Source organism: Cydia splendana, chromosome 7 (genome assembly GCF_910591565.1).
Source record: "Cydia splendana chromosome 7, ilCydSple1.2, whole genome shotgun sequence".
Classification (NCBI taxonomy): Eukaryota; Metazoa; Arthropoda; class Insecta; order Lepidoptera; family Tortricidae; genus Cydia; species Cydia splendana.
Window position 1 is genome coordinate 5,953,646 of NC_085966.1, and position 25,590 is coordinate 5,979,235.

At 38.9% G+C, this 25,590-nt stretch overlaps 4 protein-coding genes across 10 annotated transcripts in view; 2 read left to right on the plus strand and 2 right to left on the minus strand.

The window, feature by feature from the left end:
* Positions 1–8,410, plus strand: part of LOC134792330 (histone-lysine N-methyltransferase 2C-like) — an 80,043-nt gene extending 71,633 nt beyond the window's left edge. Inside the window, 4 exon segments of the mRNA XM_063763599.1 lie at positions 3,562–3,838; positions 4,762–4,891; positions 5,790–5,972; positions 6,545–8,410. Of these exon segments, the coding sequence (XP_063619669.1) occupies positions 3,562–3,838; positions 4,762–4,891; positions 5,790–5,972; positions 6,545–6,637 (683 nt within the window). The 3' untranslated portion in view covers positions 6,638–8,410.
* Positions 8,411–9,929: 1,519 nt separating this feature from the next.
* Positions 9,930–18,402, minus strand: LOC134792052 (GTP-binding protein SAR1b). The gene is made up of 6 exons (XM_063763176.1): positions 18,236–18,402; positions 17,903–17,952; positions 15,182–15,301; positions 13,766–13,923; positions 13,189–13,332; positions 9,930–12,028 (listed from the first exon to the last, which is right to left on the minus strand). Exons 2-6 carry the CDS (start codon positions 17,943–17,945, stop codon positions 11,912–11,914), a joined length of 582 nt encoding a protein of 193 aa, XP_063619246.1. The 5' UTR covers positions 17,946–17,952; positions 18,236–18,402; the 3' UTR covers positions 9,930–11,911.
* A 372-nt stretch (positions 18,403–18,774) lies between these two features.
* LOC134792054 (small ribosomal subunit protein uS11) lies at positions 18,775–20,393 on the plus strand. Its single transcript, XM_063763179.1, has 3 exons — positions 18,775–18,904; positions 19,081–19,325; positions 20,127–20,393. The coding sequence occupies exons 2-3, from the start codon at positions 19,089–19,091 to the stop codon at positions 20,343–20,345; spliced, it is 456 nt and encodes a 151-aa protein (XP_063619249.1). The 5' UTR covers positions 18,775–18,904; positions 19,081–19,088; the 3' UTR covers positions 20,346–20,393.
* Positions 20,394–21,477: 1,084 nt separating this feature from the next.
* Positions 21,478–25,590, minus strand: part of LOC134792049 (cytosolic carboxypeptidase-like protein 5) — a 31,333-nt gene continuing 27,220 nt past the window's right edge. For 6 of the 7 annotated variants that reach the window (XM_063763170.1, XM_063763169.1, XM_063763167.1 and 3 more), the window contains one exon: positions 21,478–24,223. In XM_063763170.1, the coding sequence (XP_063619240.1) occupies positions 23,669–24,223 (555 nt within the window). In that variant the 3' untranslated portion in view covers positions 21,478–23,668. Of the gene's footprint in view, positions 24,224–25,134; positions 25,206–25,590 lie in introns of all 7 variants that reach the window. The other variant, XM_063763172.1, reaches the window with a different exon arrangement.

Here is a 25,590-nt window from a genome sequence, read left to right on the forward strand (position 1 = left end):
TTTTCGTTCCCATTTAGGATACCCCTTAATAACACAAGAAAACACAAAAAGAAGAAAAAAAGAAAGAAAAATCTTTATAGGGCTGTAACTCCTAAACCGTGCGTCGCAGCGCAAAAATAATAAGATTTTCGTTCCCCTTCAGAACCACACGCACTGAACAACCTATCACATAGGACATGAAACAATCATCATCATAATCATCAATTTTTATTATTATTACATTCCATCTTTGAGAAAAGCACTATACATGCCTAGCCGTGAAAAGGTCTTACCGGCTTCGTATCATTAGCTGGCCTCCCTACGGTCGGCCCGGCAAGCCCTTCTTTCCCGGCGTCTGCAGGAATGTACTATTAAATTAAGAGTGAGGCTTAACTTGGTCAATAAAATTGTAGTTCCTATGTTTTGAAGTTAGGTGTAGGCGACCGTGTAGGGGATGACCGAATGTATACGTAATATTGAGGCTAAAAAAAATTTCATGATCTTATTTATAATTTGTTCCAACCACTTCTGTACTGGTATTATTGTTGGCACATTTCGCAACTTGATTATCCGCCTAAACGCCATAGATAGTTTATGGTCAGGTCGCAACGTCTTTTATTTATTTATTTAGAAACAAACAGTCTCGTATTGCTACATTGGATACAATTGCATTTAGTAATATTGTAGACTTACAGTTTCCTTAATTGGATTATATAAACCTAAACATTAAAATATGAAAGAACATAAGAATTATGAATTATCTATATAAATCAAACATACTTAAACGGTGTATTAATGAACAGTGCCAGAAAACTTAAGTTATGTACATGTAATAACAATTATAATGCCTGTTAAATACATTGTAAAGATAATCGTTTGAAATTAGATAGTGTTCATGAAAAATATCTACATTTTGAAACTTTTCATCATAAAGCCTGCACGCTCTCCTAATGAAACCGTGTTTTGCATATGAAGTACGACTACGGGGGATATGAAAGAGGGTTTTTTTTCTACAAGCTCGCTCACAACGCCGGGGTACTTTAAAAGAAAGAGAGTGTATTAACGAAGGGGCATCGATGATGTTATTAATAATTTTGTACAGGATCAAGACATCAATACGTTTGCGACGAGAACTTAATAAAGTAGTATTTTGTCTTCTCATGGAGGTTGTATAGTCTATGTATTTATGTCCAGTGCGATACTCAATTGCCTTGACAAACTTTCTCTGTACCTTCTCTATTTTATCACTGTGAATTTTGTAAAGTGGATTCCAAACGGCGCTAGCAAATTCTAACCTACTGCGGACATAACTGTTAAATAATACTTTATAAGTTGACAATCTATTAAAAGGCTTTCCTACTCGTAATATAAATCCCAATTGCTTAAAAGATTTAGTTAATATGTTATCTATGTGTGGTACGAAGGTGAGTTTAGAGTCCATAATTACGCCGAGGTCACGGATCTGGTTAACACGAGTCAGCTCTTTATTGCAGAGTGTGTACCTATTGTTTATGGATGTTCGCTTCCTACTGAAACTGATAATAAAGCATTTGTCTGGATTTAACTTTGCCGCATCGCGTTTAGTACTAGGCCTCATGGTCAGGCCTATGGAACTCTCCAGGCGAGCTCGGATTTATACCTACGAATCTGTTACCGTTCACGGTAGAAAAGCAAGCCAGTTGGTTGCCACTAGGGCATGCTCCCGGGAATTCCCGGTTCTCAAATTCCCGGGAATTTTGTAGTGTCAAAAGAACCGGTACTGAAGACCCGGTACCGGTACTTCCCGGTTCTCATCATATGACTATTTATTCCCATATTATATTCCCATTTCAATAGTAGTAATGTTTTAATACTTTAGCTCGGGACATTAAATTACATTTAATAATGTTGCTACATATTTCATAATAGCACCCCACCGGGACCCAAATAACCCGACAAACTAACCTGGTAAAGTAGGCATTTCAATACATATTTCCAATCGATATTACGGATAATGGTAAATTGTAAAATTTCACCTAATTTATCTATTTAAATTTTATCTGAAACATTGCTCAGTACTTTTATGCCGGTTACATAGACGGACTATGTTATTAGCAATCTATCCATTCTCGGGTCGAAATTTTAATTTCTGTATGCCGTGCCGTCACAGTGCTGAGTGCATCGACTACGCTACGGCCGTGTGGCTCGGCCCAGGCGGAGGCAGTGTGCCGGTTAATTTAGTAAAATAGGTTGGAACGCCAATTAAAATGTTTTTTTTTTTTTTTTAAAATAAGTCATTTATTAATAGTTATGCAATTATTTATATGAAAATAAGTCTATCATGAAGATTGTACGCTAACACAAACAATTTCTTAAAAATAATCATATGATGCCTTGAGAACCGGGAAGAACCGGGAATCCCGGTTCCGGCCATGCCTAGAACCGGGAAATGAAATTCTTGGTACCGGGACCGGTACTGCATGCCCTTGCCACACGCGCTCACGCACGCACGTCACCGCGCGCCGCACTGTCAATTTCACGATAGTTACAAGCTACGTACTATTGAATTTCTTTAATTAAACATGTAATGTTTATTACGACAAATTTATAGTTAGATAAAAATCTATTTGAAATAGGTAGCAAATTTTTAATTTATTTTGGTAAATGTTTATTTTAACGACAGTAAGAGTAAGTTAACTTTACACCGGAAAGTACCTACTCATTTATGCTCTGGTTAACTTATAATTAATTACCTGTATTCATGGTGTAACATTAATCTCTATCTGGTTTTAAATTACACGAAGTTTTAAAACTAATTCTTGTTGGGATCATTGCGCGGTTTATAAAACGGCGTAAACACTGCGGTTACTGCAGGGACATATGACCTTTAAAAATGAGTATTTCGCAAACACTAACGCATAAACGGAATATTAGGTGTAACCTAAGATTTAGCTTTCCTTTTATTTCACTCCGCTGTTTAAGTAGGTATTTATTCATCATTTCTAAGCGTCAGCAACCCTAGCGTTGTGCCATTGCGCGCGGTGCTGAGAGCGGCGCGCTGAAGGTCATTCCATTGTATTTTTGTGTAGGTATCAAAACGGTAAGTATTTGCGTTTTCTTGGAGAGATAAGTATCTGTTCGTAGAACTATTATATAATCTGTGTCATGGTTACGTAATTTCAGCCCCTCAGTATAGACTGAAGTCAGCTTCCGAGCACCGGCCGCAGCAGTGCTGCCTCTCGCTCTATACTAAGGGCTCATTTAGACGATGCGAGAACTCGCATGCGAGTTTCATTACACTGCGGGTTTTGATCGGTCGGTTGAATTGGACGTAACCAACAGTCCGCAATGTAACTAAAATCCCATGCGAGTTCGCGCGCCGTCTAAGGGCCAGTTGCACCAACCATATCTGACAGACTGATCAACGTCAGCCGGCGCGCCCCGGCACTTTACTATGAAATTTTCCATACATACAAATTTAGCGAACTCTTTAACGATACGAACAGTTTGGTGCAACCGACCCTAAATCAGCCCTAAGCGACCGCTTGTAACCGACCGGTGCAAGCGTAAGAGTTGTAGTGACGTGTTGACGTTCTCCGACAGGCATAGAAACCCTGACGGACTACCGGTTCAAGTTCGGTCGGTCGGCGCTGCTGGAGGGCGGGCTGGCGGTGAACCCGTCGGGCTGCGCGCGCGCGGAGGCGCGGTGCCGGGCCTCGTGGCGCCGCGTGCCGGCCGCGCGCGCCGCCGCCGCGCCGCCGCCGCAGCTCGCCGCCGCCGACGGGCCCGCCTGCCCCTACAGCAAGCAGTTCGTGCACACCAAGAGCAGCCAGTACAAGAAGATGAAGTCCGAGTGGCGGAACAACGTCTACCTCGCCAGGTACCGTCCCCCCCACCCCGACCCCGACCCCGACCCGACTGAACCATGGACGACTCTTTAACTTCAGTCTCGACCGATTCCTTCTAATTATTTTTGACTATACTCTGTATCTTTAGGTATTTAAATAAAAGTAAACAAAATCTACCCTCAAATGGCTCGTTTACATGATCAAATAATGTAAGTTAAAGTCAGGTCGTTCAGTGTCTGATCCAGGCGGTTTTGTAATTGGTTGGTTAACCAATAAATGTTATAACCACCCTAAAATTTACAAATTGTTTGTTTACTTTTATTTAAATAGGTACCTTAAGATACAGACTATAGTGATATACACTGACTAAGCCGACTCCTTATAAATTATTAAAATTTTGTAATTATTGTCTTAGCAAATTCCTTCGAGGCGAAAAACCGACATCGGTCACCTGTATCAAATATTCCACACTGACCACAATTTAACCCTTTTCCTGGGGCCCATTTATCGAACGATATTAGACTAATATTATTAGTCCACGAACTGTCAAATCGTATGGGTTGTCATGACAACACACTAATAATATTAGACTAATATCGTTCGAAAAATGGGCCCCAGGCCGCACCAATCTTTCCCAAAAAATCCAAATATATTCGAATTAATCCAGCTTTGATGATTCATTTGAAAACAAGTCACATTTCCCGAAAATGCAATCTAATTTGAACCTTAAATCGGCATGTTAAAGTAGAAATTCTATTTTCGCGTACCTATGTGATCGATAAATCGTACTATGCCTAGAAAAGGATTAACAAATTCGATACCGGCAACAAATCGATTCGGAACTTAATGAAATTCATAAAACTCGCTCTCTCGCCTTCTTCAGGCGGCATCTATCCTGTATCCGACAAGGCTCCCGACATATTTTTACACGTACGTACGTATGTTATGTGTACAGGTCGAAGATCCAAGGGCTGGGTCTATACGCGGCTAGAGACATCGAGAAGCACACGATGGTGATCGAATACATCGGCGAGATCATCCGTTCCGAACTCTCCGAGATCCGCGAGAAGCAATATGAAGCGAAGGTAAAGAAAATAAGTTCTTTCTCTGGGTCTCTATTGTTTCCCATAAAGTTTTAAGTCATAATGTATTGTTTGTCCGCATTTTTGTTAGTCATAATTTGGTTATTCTGAGAAACGCGTAACTTTTCAGGATTGTCATAAAACAAACCTAACCTAACCTACCTATAGGATAACCTTACGAAAATCCTGAAAAGTTAACGGTTTCAGAATTATGACTAATGATAATCTGACAATCATTACATTATGACTTTATGACTTTCAATAATTATGTTAAACAAAGGGATTCAGGAAAGTTACCTACTGTTTTCTTACCTATGTATATGATCTATAAATTATCAAAGTTTTAGCATCTACTATTTTCCCGATGTAGCTTGTATTGATGACTTTTCTTATTTAAGTAACAATTATTTATGGATGATTTTTATGCCACAAGGGAAAATATGTATACAAGGTGGCCAAAACTAAGTGCATTCCCGTTGGCAGGGAGGTTTTGGGATTATACCAAGCAACATTTACTACGGGACCAACGCCGAAATCGCGTAAAAAAATTACCCTCCCATAGAAAATGGACCAGCCAAAATGTATGAAACAGCGAAATTTTATTTCGCGATTTCGGAGTTGGCCGATAGTGAAAGTTGCTCAGTATAATCCCAAAACCTCCCTGGCAACGGGAATGCACTTATTTTATGGCCAACCTGTATAAATTTTAGTTGCATGAGTTATGGGTTTTTGAAGTGAAAACTTCTTTAGCGGCGCTGTGCACTTTTTGTGATAGGGAAAAAATGTTAAACTCGCGACAGGTCACGTGACCGTAAGATTCGTAAGACGGACACGTGACCTGATCGAAAAACTGTTACAATGTCATTGAGTTTTTTTCCTAAAATCATGTTTGGTGCTGTAGAACCGCGGCATCTACATGTTCCGTCTGGACGAGCGGCGCGTGGTAGACGCGACGCTGTCGGGCGGGCTGGCGCGCTACATCAACCACTCGTGCCAGCCCAACTGCGTGGCCGAGGCCGTCGAGGTGGACCGCCATCTGCGCATCATCATCTTCGCCAAGCGCCGCATCGCGCGGGGGGAGGAGGTAACATCCACTATTATTTATTTATCCACCTACAAACTTTCATCTTGGTATCAGATTTTAGAGCCTAGTGACGTGCAACCAGCGACCCGTTCGGCTACCAGCGTCCAAGATATTTGAGAAGCATCCGTTGAGGCCACTTGCTTATGTTTGCATGTGCTTAAAAAAGATACCACACCGCACGCTCCGTTGGTCGCGCTGCCGCTCTAGCGTTCACTGTGTTTGCACCCTTAGGCCGAGTTTGGATCAAAAATTCTAATCAATTGTTCTTAAACCATAAAGAGATCCATAGAAAACTAGAAAGTAATAGATCCAGGAAGTAACTTACATTATGACTGCTAATATCCAGTATTATGTAGTTCTCACTCGGTCATTCTGACATAAAAATGTTTTCATTATCATAAGTTGATCATCTGATACTCGCGTGTCAAATACAAACCTAAAAGACCGACCACATCGTTAGCGTTTTTCCATACATTTGATGCGTAAACGTCTTACGCTGCTATGTGGTCGGGCCTTCAAATGACGTACAGAAACGACGAACGTCTAATAATGTGGTTTATTGTTTTGATCAGCTGGCGTACGACTACAAGTTCGACATCGAGGATGACGCACACAAGATCATGTGCATGTGCGGCGCCCCCAACTGCCGCAAGTGGATGAACTGAACGCCAACAGAACAGTACCGAGTACCGGACACCGGACACTGGACACCACTCGCAGTAGATAGCTAGTGAGCGAACCTCTATCCTTGTCGTATTGGTTTCCTTTTAGTGTAAAAAGGCTATGAAACCTAGTTTTTACCAAAGTGATTTTAGTACCCCTAGTGTTAAGTGTAAAAAGTCTTAGGTAACCGATTTCACTTTCACGAGCTGGCAAGTGTGATTTAGCCGTAAGAATAATGATTTACAGATAATCTATAGTTTATTATAATTTTATATGTGGACGTCGCGACGTTTGAACACTTTTTGTACATAATATTAAATCGGTATATGAAACGTTGTTATTGAATTTTGATGTTTTAAATGTGACATTTCGTAGCGTACTGATTGGAGTATTTTTTTTTAATTTAATATTTTGATGTGTTCTATGAACGTTCGGTGTGGCCGCTGTTTTCTATTGACATTTTATTGGTTTTAATTTAAATATATTTTTTCACGGATGACTTTCTAAATTGTTGTTGAATCTTATACAAATAAAATAATGAATCGATATTGAATAGTAGAATAGTTTTGATAATCTCACAGCGATGAAGTACTTTAGGTAACCAAATAGAAGAATATGCATTTAGTACACTAGGCACGAGTATATTTTATGAAGTATCATTACATATGCCTTGTGGTGCCTGTTTTGTACGTCGTAGTACGTTAACGTTACGGTAGGTTACACGACACCACAGCACGCCTTGGTCCGCCCGACCCACCCTACATATACTAACTAGTGTATACGTATTTATGTAGCGTAGCGCTCGCGCGACTATTCTTACACTCGTACTGTAGTGAAGCTAGTGAACTATTACGATACCGGTCAACGTAGTCACTTAAAATACACTTTTAAAAAGATTTTATTTAATCATCTTGCAACAGTCTTAGAACTATGAACTAAAACTATTTATTTTAAGTCTCAGATCATATTTTTATCACACGTTAGACTGCACTTTGATAAGACATAGTTAATGAATTTTCCGCGAGCTGTAGGTAGCGTAATTTATATGAATAGGTTATTTTTCCAAATGTGATATTACCTCACACGGCGTCACATTCATTTTGTAGTGGCGACTTAGATCTAGTGTAAGCTAGGTATCGCGTAGGAACTGTAAAGTTGTCCGAGCTGAACTGCGACGCGACGCGTTACGGATATATCAAAGCCGGCTGTGACTGTCACTTGTCCTATATTAGATCAGTTTGCGTATGTATAAAGATCGCATCGCGTTACGTCATTCACCTGGGACAAAGGTCGGCTCTTCGGTAAACAAAGTGATATGATACATTATCGGCAGTAGACCGACGCCCAGCCCGGGCTGAATTCTGTGTCAATAATATCTTAGTTCGAGTTTATAGAAATTTATTTGAACACGAAGTTGCCATCTACCAATGTTATGAAATCATGCAATCTAATTTTAAGTGTTAAATGTGCAATACCGTATCCTGAATACAGATTGTAAATAATCCGGGTAGTATATTACTTATATTGTAATCGCGAAATAGTTTTTTAAAAGTTGTACTACAATAATCGTTTCAATTATTATGTTCTCATTGCTTTTCTATGGACTTATTTATTTAAAGCATTCCCATAATATTACACTGATTTAAAAGTCGATCCAATCTATTGTTTCGGAGTTTATGTATGACAATGTTTGTAAATTGAATATTGTAGAAATATTTCTATACAATAATATTTTTATTGCATTATTTTCCTATCATTAAACCTTAATTAGTAAATACACGCCTTTCATTTTCAATCATCATAGAGTTAGACCAAGAAAAATCTGCAGCGATTTTGATAGCATATATACGTCATAATTTCATAGAAGATTGACGTTTCAATTAACACTTGCACTGAGACCAAGAAAAATCTGCAGCGATTTTGATAGCATATATACGTCATAATTTCATAGAAGATTGACGTTTCAATTAACACTTGCACTGCGTGTGTGGGGTCATCCATTAATTACGTCACACGAATTTCTAGGTTTTTTGCCCCCCCTCCCCCTATGTCACATTTGGCAAACCCCTCCCCCCTAGTGTGACGTCACATTTTTTCTACGAAATCGCCAAATCGAATTAAGTAAGTACCTAAGTATTATTAATATTTTATCAAAATATTTTTGACTATATAAATATTAGTAATTTTATAACCCAAAACTGCTTAGGAAAGAAAATTAAAAGAATAAAAACGATTATCGTTTTAAAAACTTGTTATTTAAATGTACAGCGAAAAAAATATTTAAAAAAAAAAATTCGGTTACTGATGAAGTTAAAGTGACGTCACAAAGTTTGTGTCTCCCCCCTCCCCCATGTCACAATATGTCACATTTTCTTGACTCCCTCCCTCCCCCTAAACGTGTGACGTAATTAATGGATGACCCCTGTTATCAAAATCGTTGCAGACTTTTCTTGGTCTAACTCTAATACATGCATTCAGCAGTTTCTCTTTGGATAAAATGAAATAGGGTAATTCGCCAGTAACTGGCCACCCCAAACCAAAAATGAATTATATTTACCTATAAATACAAAAATGAATTCTATTTACCTATAAATAGAATTCATTTTAGTATAAGGTGGCCAGTTATTGAAACCTTATACTAAAATGAATTTTGTTTATAGGTGAATAGAATTCATTTTTAGTTTAGGGCGGCCAGTTACTGGCGAATTACCCACGGTAGAAGAGAATGTAATCGTTTTAGTTACAAAGGTCAGCAAAAAAGTTAGTAGACGGCATCAAATAAATAATGACAATACAAAGGTAAGAAGTCTGCGGGTCCAGGGGCTTGACCATAATTATAGTTCGTTTTTTTTAGCATTAGAAAGAACTTGAAAGAAGGTAAGCGATCTTGACATGTCTTTTATTTGAAAAACGCTTTTTAAAAATCAGTAACTATTACTTGTGAAAGCAGAAGAAATGATCGTATTAGATTCATAATTGTTACATATTTGCCGTAACTTATTTTTAAAATGTGTTTTTCAATTAAAAGACACATCAAGTTTGTTTACCTTATTTCTAATGCTAAAAAAAACTAACTATGTATACTGGTGGACTATTTTAGGTGGGGTTATATTTAAAATGAAAGCAAAAATAAAAAAATACTGCAAGTTCCCTATTATCAAACCCTGGAGTGTGAGGAAATAGGCGTGCGAGTGGCGAGGCGAATAACGAAATGTCTGTTTTCCTGACATTTTCTCGTTGGTTAATTCGCCTCAAGACTCTTAATGAATGTTATGCAAGTAAAACACGAATATGTTTTGTATAAATTTTATTACAAACTTTGTTTTTTTGGACTTACTGCAAATAATATACCGAAAAACATTGCCTAAGTACAGCTGGCGACCAGCCGCGTTGATCACAACTTATTCTGGAAACGGCTCGTCCCGCCGCGCCACCGCCCGCTACCAACAAGCTTATAGTATCGCCACTTCACAACTACGGATAGAATAGTGAATAGTGGATATCAACAGACTTTAGCAATAAAATGTTGTATAACAAGGTTCAAGAGCTCTTGAGGAAATCAAAGACAACTATACGATAAGCTTCTTGGCTCACTAACTACACTTCGAATCAAACAAGTACTTCCACAATAAACTGTTTCAGGGACATTATTTCTACTGAATCAGCTTTGTGCTTTTGAATAAAATAAAAGTAAACGGGTGCGATTAGTCCCACACAGGCGACTCGCGCCGATCCAATAAGTTTCGACAATCCATCGATAGTTGTAAATGGAAGATTCACAATATACATTAACTTGACACTGGAGGGAAATACTTAAATTCATCAAAAGACGCACGTCGCGGACGCGCCGTTCCGCCGCCTCGGGCCGTGCCCGGTCCCACACTAGTTACTGAATTAACATATAAAAATATAACAATCCTCACTTTAGAAATGTACAACACAATGAAAATAGGATAAATACAAGTCCACATTGTAATTCGACGCCATGTTGGAATGAGAATAGGAAAATAAATACATTCGATTATAATTAGAATATAAGTAAATGTGTGAAAAATAATAATAATTTATGCAGAGATTTGCCGACGCTCACAATGGGTTCATCGAAAACGATAATATCAACTTATAACGCGTTGCACCATTACCTTAATATTTAAATAGACACATTATTCATCTTGCGACCAAAAAATATTTTATAAGTTTTTCAGCGGAACGAAATAACTTATACAATAAGCTGAGCCTGGAGAGTTCAGAATCACAATACATATGCTAAGTTCCTCTCCCACTAGCAGTGCGCTACGTGATAAATAACAAGTTTTGTACTTTCTGCTCTAGTTTATCAAATTAAATCATATAATATGTCAATTAGAATGTTTAAAATTTAGGTATTTAAAATGTCACACCATGTATACTCGTACAATAAAGTATTTGGTATACGCATTGCCAGTGGGAGGGCGAGTCACCCCGATAACCTTACAAGCCGCGATGTCTCTTGGCAGAGGCAACAGTCTACCGCAGACACTAACACCCATACGGGGCTTGCGATTCGCGACAAATATGCAATATATTCGCCAAGAATATGTACAAATACTTTCAAATGTACTCATTTGATGTTTAAATCAATTAACTAATAGAATAGATAAGACACGTAAATGCGCAAGCGAGCGGTCGCTGGCTGCCGAAAGTGGAACCGATCAAATTCAAAAGCACTCTAACATTTAATATTTTTATCAAATAGTGTTATCGTGCTGTTGAATTTGTGTGTTTTCATTATTTGTGGAGATGTCACGATGATTATTACACATCGGTAATCTTGTAGCATTTTGGTGGCAGCTTAGAGTTAAAAGAATCGTTACCTATTTTCAAGTGAGGTGGTATATTTATGTAATCGTAATTAAGTCTAATTAATAATTTTAATTCTATACCAATTAATTTAACTCAAACATGCTGCCATTAATATCCTACGAGATTACAGATTTATAATAATTATTGCAGCATTCTTAGATCTGGCATAAAGAATGATGCAAATTTTAGTGATCACTGTTTAACTTATGTTCTCTACAGATTCTTTTTGCGATCGGCAAGAGGTCTTATAACAATTTCCTAGACTCTATTCCTCATCGCAATAAGGTCTATATATGCATTTTAATGACTTTGATTTGAATTACAAATTGATAATTTGTTTTTTCTTTATGCCCGACATAAAAAATAGCGAGTTCTAGTTTCAGCAGCCAGTTTGAAGAGTACGGGAGTGATGTTGAGTGTGAGACGGCAGGTGTTCAGTCGATGTACTGCGCGAGCCAGCGGAAGCCCTCGCCGTAGCCCTGGCGCTTCAGCACCGAGCACATGAACAGCTCCAGCGGCCGCCCCGGCAGCTCCGACCGCGACACCTTGCCCTGGGGGAACAATTTAACAGTCAATTTTATTGTTCGATTGGTCAGAAACCTCAATTTAATCTCTTCCATTATCATTCTCATCTTCTTCCTCGCGTTATCCCGGCAATTTGCCACGGCTCATGAGAGCCTGGGGTCCGCTTAACAACTAATCCCATGATTTGACGTAGGCACTAGTTTTTACGAAAGCGACTGCCATCTGACCTTCCAACCCAGAGGGGAAAATAGGCCTTATTGGGTTTAGTCCGGTTTCCTCACGATGTTTTCCTTCACCGAAAAGCAACTGGTGAATTTGATATTTCAAATGATCATTCTCATCATTATTCCTTGCTATTATTATTCGTTGCGTGTTTATATTGGACAAGTTAATGGACCAGCTGAAATAGGTGAAAGAAAAAATAGCAAAACCCGCCCGTGCCCGAATTCGAACGCGTCTTTTGCTTTTGCAGTTGACGCCATAAACTCTAGTCTAAATATATGTACTTTGTATCTTGTATCTTGTATTCGACGACCGGTCTGGCCTAGTGGGTAGTGACCCTGCCTATGAAGCCGATGGTCCCGGGTTCGAATCCTGGTAAGGGCATTTATTTGTATGATGATACAGATATTTGTTCCTGAGTCATGGTTGTTTTCTATGTATTTACGTATTTATATATTATATATATCGTTGTCTGAGTACCCACAACACAAGCTTTCTTGAGCTTACCGTGGGACTTAGTAAATTTGTGTAAGAATGTCCCTATAATATAAAAAAAAAAAAAAAAAAATCTTTAGGTATTTAAATAAAAATAAACAAATAATTTGTACGTTTTCGGGTAGTTATAACATTTATTGGTCAACCAACCAAATACAAAACCGCCTGGATTTATCTGAACGACCTGACTTTAACCTATATTATTTGATCATGTAATATTTTCATATACCCTCAACTTGTTTAATTCGGAGTCATTTGACGGTAGATTTTGTTTACTTTTATTTAAATACCTAAAGATACAGACTATAAGGTTAGGTTGGTTCCCGAGTATATGCAATCTTTGAAATACTAGGCTCCTTTGACCATAATAGTACAACTCTAAGGGCAAGCAGTGCTTACACCTCCTATCCAAACCAAGTACCGTCTTAAATTAATCAAGAGTGATTAATATGAAAGCAAGTAGCCATACCTTGCCCGTGGTCTGCTGGTACAGGTTGAAGAACTGCCGGAGCTCGTCCTCGCTGGCGGCGCCGGGCTTGTCGATCTTGTTGCCGAGGATCAGCACCGGGCAGTTGCTCAGCGTCTCGTCCGTGAGCAAAGAGTCCAGCTCAGCCTGAAATAAAACAAAAGTTATGGTTCATTGCTCGTAATTAAATCAGTAGTTTAACACCTTGTCTTTAAGAAAGTCCTAATAAATGTCATGCATGTTAATAGCAGACCTACCGTGAACTTTCTTTTCGTACAATAAAGTGTTTACTTACTTAATTCGTGTTTCTTTTTATCACTCTGATGTAGCAAGAGCGAAAGATGAAAGTCTTTTAATTTTGTTAATTTTGATATTCGCCCTGCCTCAGCATCGGTAAGTACATATTTGGCAACTTGCGGAATCACATTTTTTACGCCGAATTGCAACAATTTCAAAGTGTTTACAGAAACACTCCGGAATTGTTGCTGGTTTTCGACGATAGTGGAGAGATGGCCAACTACAGTGAGTGAGCGTCCTATTACTTATTAAAAAAAAGAAATCTGTCGTAAATATGTCGTACCTTGGACTCTGGCAGCCTGGCGCGGTCACAGGCGTCGACGAGGAACACGATGGCGTCCACGGCCGGGAAGTAGTCGCGCCACACGCGCCGCGCCTGCGCGTGCCCGCCGAGGTCGAACGTCGTGAAACGCATGCTGCCTATCGACAGCTCTTCGGATGCTGGAAACGGTAGGGATAAGTTTAGTGTAGTGTTAGTTATTGCGGCCGGCATGTTGGAAATTTACCGAATTTGACATACTGAACAGGCGTTCACTATAGGCAGGCGCCTAGGATCTATATTCCTATCTATACTTCTGTATATTATCAGGAAAGGACTCTTGGTGAACAAAGCAAAGACTTCATATGGCCACGATGCTCAGTCATGACTCATGATGATACGAGGAGAATAGTGTTAGTTATACAGGTAAACTTCATAAACTTCAAGTGACGCGCGCGGCTACAGCCCAATATCAACCATACATTACGACAAGGATCACAATGTTAAGAATGATACTTTTAGGTCAAATCTGGACTACAGGATCCAAATAATAATTCTAAGGGCAAAAAGAAGAAGAAGTTTTAGACCGATGTTGGTGATTAAAACCAAAATATTACTTTGCTAATCCGCGAAAAGATAACGTGCTAGTCAATCAGTGCTAACCCGTTATACTTTATGTTGACGGTCTGACGCCCGGCAACATCTCCTGAGGATGCCTCGTAGAGAGGCGAAACACTTGTCGAGTATTGTTGTTTTGGTGGTGGTTTGTTATATTTATTTGCGTATTTATATTTACGGTGGGAGGGTGGGAACATTAATTGCATGTAAAAATACGCAAGTAAGTATAACGGGTTAGCACTGATTGACGAGCACGTTATCTTTTCGCAGATTAGCAAAGTAATATTTTGGTTTTAATTAGAGAGAATTAGAGAGTTTTTTAAGGAGGTTGGGAACCGTTTGCGAGATAGAGGCCTGGATCCCCGCTCCGGGTCATTCCTGGTGCAGAGGTTGTCCATCGCGATTCAGCGCGGTAATGCGGCGAGCGTTTTGGGCACCTTTGCGCCAGGGATGACGCGGGGTGGGATATTTGACTGACTCAGTAGTCAGTCAGTCAGTACTGCTTTGTTTTTGACTTGTGTTTTTTTTTTTGTGTTATGTAACTTGTGTAAATGTAATGTAATTATGTGATGTATTTTATACTTAATGTAATTTTGGTGTAATGTTTTAATTTTTAATTAGAATGGATTTCCGCAAGTAAGATTCTATTTCCTATGTTGGTGATCAAGTGAAAGTTGTTTAGTCAGGTTTCTAATCAATTATGTTACTAGAGAAAGGCCTCAAGATTGCATTTATATTTTTTGGCAATCATATTATGGCGACTTTTCAAAAACTGCTGGCCGAACTCACTGCACCTTAAGACTGGAAGGTGGGAAAACTTACTGGGATGCAATGTGGGCACATGCTGCGCGAGTCTGTCATCCTTAAGCATGTGCAGGAGTGTGGTCTTGCCCGCGTTGTCCAGCCCCAGGAACAACAGCTTGCCCGACTTCTTCCATAGCCCTGAAAACACACACCCATGACTTTCTTGGTACCAAACAGGTAATATATGGTGGAGAGTTGCCATACACACAACACTTCTGTATAAACATGAACATTCCTTGGGGTTTTGGGTGCGGGAATGAATTAGTGTATTTAGTTGTTAATTGTAAAATAGTTACCAAACCATCAATTAAAAAAATAAGTAGTAACCTCCAAATGTGCTTATGAATGTTAAAATAGGTTCTTGTTTTACAGTTTTTACCTATGTTTTGGGAAATGTACAACATTCCCGCAGCCAAAACCCCAGGGTATGATTATGATCTCTCAGCACTATTTTAAATTTGGAATTCTCATGTCGAAACCATTTTTACCTGTGTGTCTCGTTTAATTCTTTCTTTAATTTCATCCACCTCTCACAACATTTCGAAACCAATACATAAGCAAGTGATATTTCAGTCAGAATGGTTAATTAAATTAAATTAAATTAAATATTCCTTTATTTCAGACCTGTGGCCCATAAAAGTTGTTAGTAACAATGCCTTAGTCTATGTTAGTATACAAAAAAGTAAAAACTAATAACATTAAAATAACAACTAAATAAATTAATATCTATATTTTACACAAGCCCCAGCATTGTTTGCCTCCATTTGTTATAAATGGGGCAGTCAAACCTATACGCAAACAGTCCCAGGATGCTGTTGCTGCTGTTAATGAACGTCAATTTAAACTTAGCAAGACAGGATTTTTTTTTTCAAAATGTGTGATGGGACAGCTCTTGCAAAACAGTTAACATTTCTATTTTCTTTAAGTGATTACTAATTTATGCAATCATGAATGACAAGTGAGTTACTTTTTAACATCTTGGTGAACATGAATGAAGAACTGTGACCTTTGTGGTTAATTGTTAATTCTGTTTTTGTACACCAACGATTGAATGGGTTCAACATAGTATGACTACGACCTTACATAATAGGTATATTAAAATAAATGTGTGCATGCATGCATGTTTAGTGTTCACCTTGATCTAACCTTGAAATAGCAATTAGATGATTTTTTAGGGTTTCGTACCCAAAGGGTAATTAGGATCAGATCAGATGATGATCCAAGTTGTGAAGCATTTGGATTTTTGGTATGTTCACAAATTTTGTACAAGCAAATACATTTTCATTATAAAATGTCTAATTAGAATTTAACTAAGTATATCACAAGAGGATGGTTAATATAGAGTTAAATATATTTGTGGTGACAAAAACTGTTAATCTTCAATACACAATCATTCTCTCACCCATATTTTTGTCATTTTTGTGAGTAAGTCCGGATAAGGATTGACACACGAGGGTGGCATAAAGTGCCACTTAACCAGCAAATGTGATGCAAGATTGTGTGATGTGGTAATGATTTCAACATGCTAGATGGCTTGCACACAGTCCTCATTATTAATATGCTACCCTAAAAGGCACCTTACTGGTGCAACTAATTATGTGCACTAAACATTATTTTTTATCGAAAAAAACGCTTAGTATGGTTAATGGGTTACTGAGAAATATTTTTTTTTCATACCGTAATATTGACATTGAGACCGACGGTAAGGTAGGAAAGGAAGGAAAATGTTCACCAAATTATTAAGAGAATAATGTGTCAGCAAAATAATAATGAGGTAAAATTGCTATGGGATTTAAGAATCATAATTAGGAAATACCAAGGCAAATACCGCTATTACAAGATATGTTTAGGCATCGCAACAAAAAATCTGTTTAAGTACAAGTGTGTCAATAAGAGGAAGCAATTGTTACTGTCTTTCCTTCACACTTAACCTCTCATATGTCAGAATATGTGTGTAATTGATTTATATTAGAGTTCAAACCTACTTACACACAGTTCATGTTCCGGGATATGGAGAGTTTATGCATGTATTTTTTCCACAGTTTAAAAAAATGTTGATAATGCAGAAGTATTCACAGTAAATTGTCATAACAAATTATTATATGAAGATTATACTCGCTAATCATAATTGACATTGAACGACAATATAATAAATAGAAAATGTGTGTCCAAGGTAAGATGATGAGGCTAAATGTAATATATATATAATATTTTAATGTTGTCCTTTAGGGTGGTATGCCATCTGCCCACATTGCTCACATTTTGCTTAATGAGAGAGTGAGATGCAACAACATTGGACAGGTGGAAATTCCACTTAGCAAAGGAAATCATTGTTAGGAAACTTGTGCATCACATCATGCAACTTCTGAAGAATTTAAAAGGTGCATGAAACCTTTTATTCAGAGGCCTGTGTCCTGCAATGGGACAAATACAGGTTAGTGATGTAGATAAAAATTCATAATAATTGTTGCTCAAGCAACTATCTTCTACAAATTGAAGCAACACCAGGTATTGTTTCAAAATAGTTTTGATAGCAGAATACAGTTTGTTATGTATACATTATGCTACCAGGTGAATACACAGATAGCCTATAAAATTAGAAACAATGTCTTATTCCGCACAATGGGCCTTGTATACATAAAATGTAATAGATTAAAACTATAATGCAAAGCATCCTAATAATGTACTAACTAACTAACTACTGACAAAACAAGGGGATAACAGAAATTAAATGCTTACCCAAAAAGCCGAGGACACCAGTGAACCAGTCCAAGATGAACATTGTGAATCTGGAAGGTATCAAGATGATTATAGCTTCCCTTTCTTCACAAAGAATACACAAATGAGTATGACTTGCAAATCCAATTGATATAAATTACGTAGTTTCATCTGACGTATGGATAGCACTCTGATAACTTAGCAAACAGCATGTGAGTCGTTAGACCCGTTTGGGGCGCACGAAAATTATTATAAGTGTGCGATATCGAATTGAGTAATACGACTGACGGAACGTCACTCGCGTAGTAAGAACTTCGAACAGATTTACCATCACCAATCTAACAAAATACTCACTTATTAAAATTGAACTAGATTAACTAAAACTAGAGGAAGTTTATCACAATGTTTCGCACTTAATTCCAATTAATTACGTCGCAAAAATCGACGAATTATCTTTCGATTGATGGTAAATGTATGTTGGAACTTGGCTCTGATTATGCGATGAATCTGTTGGCAATGAATGACGTACGCTACTTCCGGTTGTCTAGAGTTATTAACGCGTTTCAAATTAACAATAAAATAATCTGATCATAAAGTAACATTACGCATATTTTTAAGGATTATGTAAATCACAGCATCTCTAATACTTTTGAAGTATTTGTTTCTTTTAGGAAAATTATAAATACGAGTTTTACTTTAGGAAAATATAAAATGATTTAGCTACTGTGAACGCATTATATTAAAAAATTGATGGAATTGTGTGTGCTGCCATTTAAAAATATTTATTATATATTATCATTATTTTCTTTTATAATTTTGTCCTTAATTGTGTCTACATCTTATTAGGATAAAATGTAATAAATGTTAGTGGCACTAGTATTCAGGACAGTGATCTTTGATGTTATAAGAATAGTTGGGATTACTTGGGATACGTTTTGGTTGATCAAGATTTTTACAACTTTGATGCTGGAAACACTGGCATCCGCTATTCTTTCTAGTGTTTGACAGCTTTCAAAGCAAAAGGTATTTTCAAGTTTCGCATAAATTCTTTGAAAAATATGTAATTACAACGGAAATATAACTAAATTTCTTTAGAACGTTTAACATATCATCAATCTTCTTCATCACAAGTTCTTTAGTGAGTGGATTCTTGTGATAATTATAGGTTAAAAAAGTGCTAAGTGTTGTGTCGTTTTCAGGCTGAGCCATGGCCCCGAGGAAAAACAAAGTTGCGAAGGAGGAGGTCCAGGTAACCCTGGGCCCTCAGCACTTGGTGGGCGAGACCGTTTTCGGCGTTGCTCACATCTTCGCCTCTTTCAACGACACATTCGTGCACGTTACCGACTTGTCTGGCCGGGAAACCATCGCCAGGGTGACTGGTGGCATGAAGGTGAAGGCCGATCGTGATGAGGCTTCTCCCTACGCCGCTATGTTGGCGGCTCAGGTGAGTTTCAAACAGTATTTTGTTTTGTTGTTCTTTGAAAACTACTTGCATTACAATTTGAGGTTATGATCGCAACTCTGAAAGGAAAGTAGCATGTAAACATAATTAAAACAACTTCAAACTAAGTATTTAGAGTCGAGTAAACTCAGATTATATCATACGTAACCGCTACTTGCCTGCTATATAAAAACAATAGTATAATATCTCTGTTATTTTCATTTTATATTGTTAGTATGTACTTTTATTGATCACTACCTTCCTGTAAGGCAGCCATTCTCTAAGTGTGTTCCTGCAGGGGTTCCACAAGAATTTAGAACACTATGCTTTAGTCGCCTCGAAAAATTTGACTATGCAAAAAACACACTTCTAAAAACTATTGTTTTATTGTAGGGTTCCATCAAGTATTTCACTTTCCTAAAGGGTTCCGTCAAAAAAAAAGATTGAGAACCGCTGCTGTAAGGCATTTGATACAGAAGAGACGTCTCTACCAAGCCAATATAGACACAAATAAGTTACCAAAACAATTTGCTGAAAAAATTACTAAAAACAAGTTACATTTGAGTTTTTGGTTGTAACCAAGTAGTTGTATTACTAGATTCAAGGAATATCTAAAGAAACTAGCTTTCTTCTTAAAGCATAAGTTGTTTGAAAATCTGGCATAAACTGCATACATGTTATTGCAAGAGATCCCATTGCTGTGTCTAGATAGATGTATTATTACAGATTCAACAATTTTCTCTATTTGTTAAGACTTGACAGGTTGAGTAAAAGTCTTGTAAAACATTACTTGGGATTTTACAGGATGTTGCCGAGAAGTGCAAAACACTGGGCATCACTGCCCTCCACATCAAGCTCCGTGCCACCGGTGGCAACAAGACCAAGACTCCCGGACCCGGTGCCCAGTCTGCTCTCCGTGCATTGGCTCGCTCCAGCATGAAGATTGGCCGTATTGAGGATGTCACCCCTGTACCGTCTGACTCCACCCGCAGGAAGGGAGGCCGACGAGGCCGCAGGCTGTAATCTGTTAGGTTAAGCTTACTGTGGACTTTTAATATAAAGTATGCAGTATTTTGCGTTTTATTTTGTTACAAATATGTTATACCTTCATCAAGACTAAGGAGTACTCCCAGTACTGGTTTTCTATACAAAGTACCGGAACCGGGAATTCCCGGTTCTCGCCATACAAACTCGGTTCTGGGATCATTCCCTGTTCAAGACCTTAGGTATACATTATTACCGTTTCACCACTGACCCATCCAGCTATCAAGTAATATGAGTACATAATATTGCGAGTTGTTTCTGCTATAAGGTCAATGTAGGGAAGAATGTCCCATCAGGTAAACCTGTCTAACCCTTTGAACGCCACAGACGGCAATTGACGTCAACGCAAAATCGTGACAACGACGCCAAAGACATTTGACGTCGATCGTTATTTGATGATGAAAATCTACTGACAAACACCCCACTTTTAGGTTGGCATTATTTATTCACAAAACTAAATTTTACCCCCGTGGCGTCAGTGGCACGGCAAATGGATGCGCTGTTTGGCGTTCAAAAGGTTAAAAGCTCTTTCATCACTTCTAACTCTAGCTGTAGACAACTACACATAGGTACTCCCCTTACAGACGGTCAGTAAAGCAAAAGAAGCAAAGCTCTTTCAGACTGTGCCTGAGCAAAGTACACACGCAAATACGTGAATTCGTGCCCTGTAACTGTATTCCCAACCAGACATTTTATATGCCGGCCTCCACATTGACCTTATATGAGATTCTACCCTCACCTGTCATTGACACACGCACAATGTTAGATAATCAATATACAGAAACATTGCACATTTTATATTGGGTACCAACTGTACAAATCCCCCACAAAAAGAGACATTTTCACACAGCTCAGTTATGTAGGGTATCTACTATAGAAGTATAGATAGGCACTATAACCATACATTTTGGTTTATGGATCTCGGTCATCTCGTAGAGTATGTTTGTCTTTATTTTCTCCACAGAAGGTTTAATTTTGTTTGACCTGCTGGGAGAGAAGCATGGTGGTGATGCTGAGTATTCACCACCATGATTGTAGCATAGCTGTGAAGTTTTAGATAAGGGTTCAAATCAAGAGGGGATATAAACAATACAACTTTTCTGAGAGAACATTGCTGTTATTATAATTGTTTATTACATTTCATAATAAATAGTTACAATTTTAAAATATACATACAATACTTTCTATGATAAACACTTTACACACAACTAAAAATTTTCAATAGTTCATTAGGATTAAATTTCCATTATTTTATAATTAGCTTAAAATCATTATAAACGTTTTTCTATACAATATATTGCACAGCTATGGTTTACGGATTGCCCAGAGTATTATTACATCTGTGCCTACTTTGTGATAATCAGTAAACGTAGTCTTATTATAGTGATAGCAATCTTTATGAATCCTGTCATATTTATATTATATATAGTTTCGAAACTGCATTTAAACAATGATTTACTTCAGTGTTATTTGGGGCCGTCAGCAGTGAAGTATTTAAAAAAAGCAGTTAAAACGACACGCTATAAAATTACTGTTATCATAGAAGTATTAACATAAACGATTTAGGGCAAAACATACTGTCTACTGACAGCCTTATAAGGTCATATACGTCCAGACCGTAGCTTGGTGGCACAATATATGTATAGGTAATATATTTGTGGCGGTCAGCATAATATAATCAGCGCGTGTCGATAACTTAGTATAGGTTGGAGCTCGCGCTGTAGTAGTTAAGATAATGTCTGTATAGCCGCAGATTAGAGGTGTGATGTAAAGATAACAGGATGTATAAAACGCGTAGGTATGATTGAATAAATCAGTCTAAGATTACCAGTCAACGGAGTCTTTTACTCACTCTACCCAGTCCCTCTAAAGTGGTGACCCCACTCGGGGTCAGGACAGTGTACACGCGCCCTTAGACCGTAGGGGAAACTTTCTACCCCTGACTTTAACATGTTGTATAGGGTAGAGATATTTCCCCCCACTTGACCTGTCTGACCTTAAGTATGCTAGTGCTAAACGGTAAAAATTGCAAATTTAAAATCTATAAACGTGAAAATTGTAATCATACCACTTGCCACCAAGGTAGGGTCTATACCTATTTGGTATACCTAAACAAAAATAAGTAAATACTAAATATATTTTGTGATACACACCTCCGTCAGCCACCACAGGTTTATAAAATTTTCTTAATGAGATCATAATCATTTTACAAACCGCTCCAGGAGCTATTACCCTATGGGGAACACTATACTTTACAAATTTTGCATATTATAAGGATATAGCTTTTCTAATATGTCTTTTAATAAAGCCTTACTTGAAAGTGCAAAGTATTGTAGTGTATATGTCATATGTATAATTTTTTTTCATAATTTGAAACATAAAATAACGAAAAATACACACACGGTATGGAGAATAGTACCTATTTACAATAGACATACGTTTATTTTTATTTAAAACAATAAAATTTTCATCACACAACTTACATGTATCTATATAAATCTGTAAAACTGCAACAAAAAATAATAACTCACAATATACCTGTCGTTTTAAAGGTACTTTTTTTTCGGTGGAGATAAAGGGAACGAGTCTTAGACTTTCTACATCTTATTTCGATAGAAAACATACAGTGCAATCAGAAACTATCGAATGTCGTGGCAAGTATAAAATCCAAAGAAAAACCGATCACATTTTAATAAACCTACGCTAAAAATAGGAAAAGGGTCGAGCACTCGTAATTTATATTTATACATATATGGCATACTCGTATCACGAGCGGCCGCCGTCTGTCAGATTTGGTAAAGGGTTTACACTAGCATTTCGCTGGGAATTCTTCAATTACTTATTCTTACGAGTAGCGTCCGTTGCGTATCGTAGAAAGCAGAAAAATTACTGGTGAATACGACAATGAGATAATAAGGGGCCGACTAGCATTGTTGGTCGCACTAGGCCATCTACTCTCTACAAGTTGCTATTGTTTGCTTGTTTTCAGCATATAAGTATTTCAGTTTTACGCCTCGAATTAAGATCAAGACCCGCCTATAGCGGTACACGCTAATATACCACGCATTTATACGCCTGGGTGTCATAGCAGGCTTTAAACCGGCTCAGATAATCTCTTTTGACATCGATTTGAACCTTAAGACTTCGAAATAAGGCTCAAAATGTAGGAGACACCTGTCCCCGGTCAAGAGTAAGGCGGCCTAGTCGGGTCCCAGACTAGTCGTCGGGTTATTAGCCGGAGGGGTGTGGCGCGCCCGGGTCGGGGGGAGGGGGAGGGGCTGCGGGCGCGCGCGCGGCTTGCGCTACAAGCCGGTCTTCAGGCGCAGTTTCTTCAGGCGCTGCGGGGCGGCGAATGCCGGCGGCCGCCGCTTGCCGGACAACGACTCCGCCCGGGAGAGGGTGGACAGCGTCTCGCCCGCCTCCTCCCAGCCGGAGATCTCCTCGGAGGAGGAGGATGCCATGACGCGGCAGCGGTTGGCGCGGAGAGAGCGGTTCGAGCTCCGCTTGGAGCCGATCTTGGTGGACAGCATGGAGGGGCGCGGGCTGCCGTCGTCGGCGGAGCGGCGCGCGGGATTCTGCTTGGTGAGCTGGGTTTTGCTGGCGTTGGGTTTACGCACCGCGAGCACGTTGCGGCGCTTGCCCAGGGTCTTGGGCTTGGGCTCGGGCTCGCGGTAGCGCTCGGCGGCGGCGGCGAGGTCGTGCACGGAGCGCGCAGGGGGCGTGCGCAGCTCGTCGGCCTTGGCGCCGGCGTAGGTGTTCTCCTTGCGCTCGGCGTCCGACACCTTGGCCTTGGAGCGCGCGTACAGCGGCGCGCGGGTCGGCGACGACGTCTTCGGCCGCAGCCGGGACATGGTCAGCTGAAAAAAAGATGCTCCCGTTATGAAGCTTGCTTTGACATTTTACTCGGGCTAAACTTATGTTAAGTAGCTTTAATCGCGTGAAAAACATCAGGTAAAGCATTCATCTTTTCATTTTTATCATATCGAGACAAATACTTTATCTTGATAGATAAAAAAAACAACAAAGCGTGACGGAATCATGGCATCTCCTAAAAAGGCACTAATATGTTATATGAGGCACTTCTGGTGTCTTGTACAGTCGACGTCAAAGATATGTTTACATTTTTCGCCTTATTGCAAAGGAGTAAGGTGCAAAAGTGTAAACATATCTTTGACATCGACTATACATCAGTATGTGATAAATTTTCTAGTAAGGCGGCGTCCGCTCTATTTGATTAAGGGCTGATTTAGACGGCGCGCGAACTCGCATGCGGTTTTAATTACACTGCGGATTGTTTGTTACATCCAATTCAACCGACCGATCAAAACACGCGATGTAATGAAACTCGCATGCGAGTTCTCGCATCGTCTAAATGAGCCCTCCCTTTGACTGCTAAAGACAGCCACGGACGCGCCATCTCGCACGATTACAATGTAATTTAACCTCCGCGCATTGCGAAAAGGTTTACGATATCGAAGGTTGCCATAAAAAAAACAACGGGTTGCACCCCGGGAGTGCCGGTAGAAGCGAAAACTCAAATGAAATTGTAACAGTTTTTCAGATCACACTTTTTCCCCATCACAAAAAGTGCACAGCGCCGCTAAAGAAGTTTCCACTTCAAAAAAACAATAAATGCTACATTAAACATGAATCCGCCAAAACTTGCCACGTTCGTATGAGGTAACATTGCAAAGACAACACACCCGATCGGTTTAGTAACTAGTGAGAGATGGATGTTATTTTCTTCGGATTTTGGCGAATCTCTTACCCCAATTATTAACAAAAGGCTGGTGGTATTTTAAGGTGGTTTGGTTGGACTGGGTGGGTTGTATTTAAGCACTGAAAAATTAAAGAGGTACAGTTACATAAAAAGACAAAAAAAGAAAGAAATGAAAAAACAACGAAAACTAAGTCGGTGCGTCGGGGTTGGTTTAGGTAATAAAGGTAGGTACAGTCAGGCGTGGCTCACTCCGCGATTTCGTCGCTTTGCTACGGGTAGCTAAAAGTACATCCGTTCCGCACCAATTTTGGTGGTTAGCCATAAGCCGCGCGTGGCGCTGTCGCCACCTAGCGGCCATATCTGTCCTGATCGTAACAGACGCGTTTTGTTAGAGAGTGAGTCAAGGTTTAAAATATCGATGTGACAATGTACCTATTCACGAGTTCACGACCTTAAAATTAATGCAATAGGGTCGTGTACACACTTTTTTTGTTTAATAGGGTA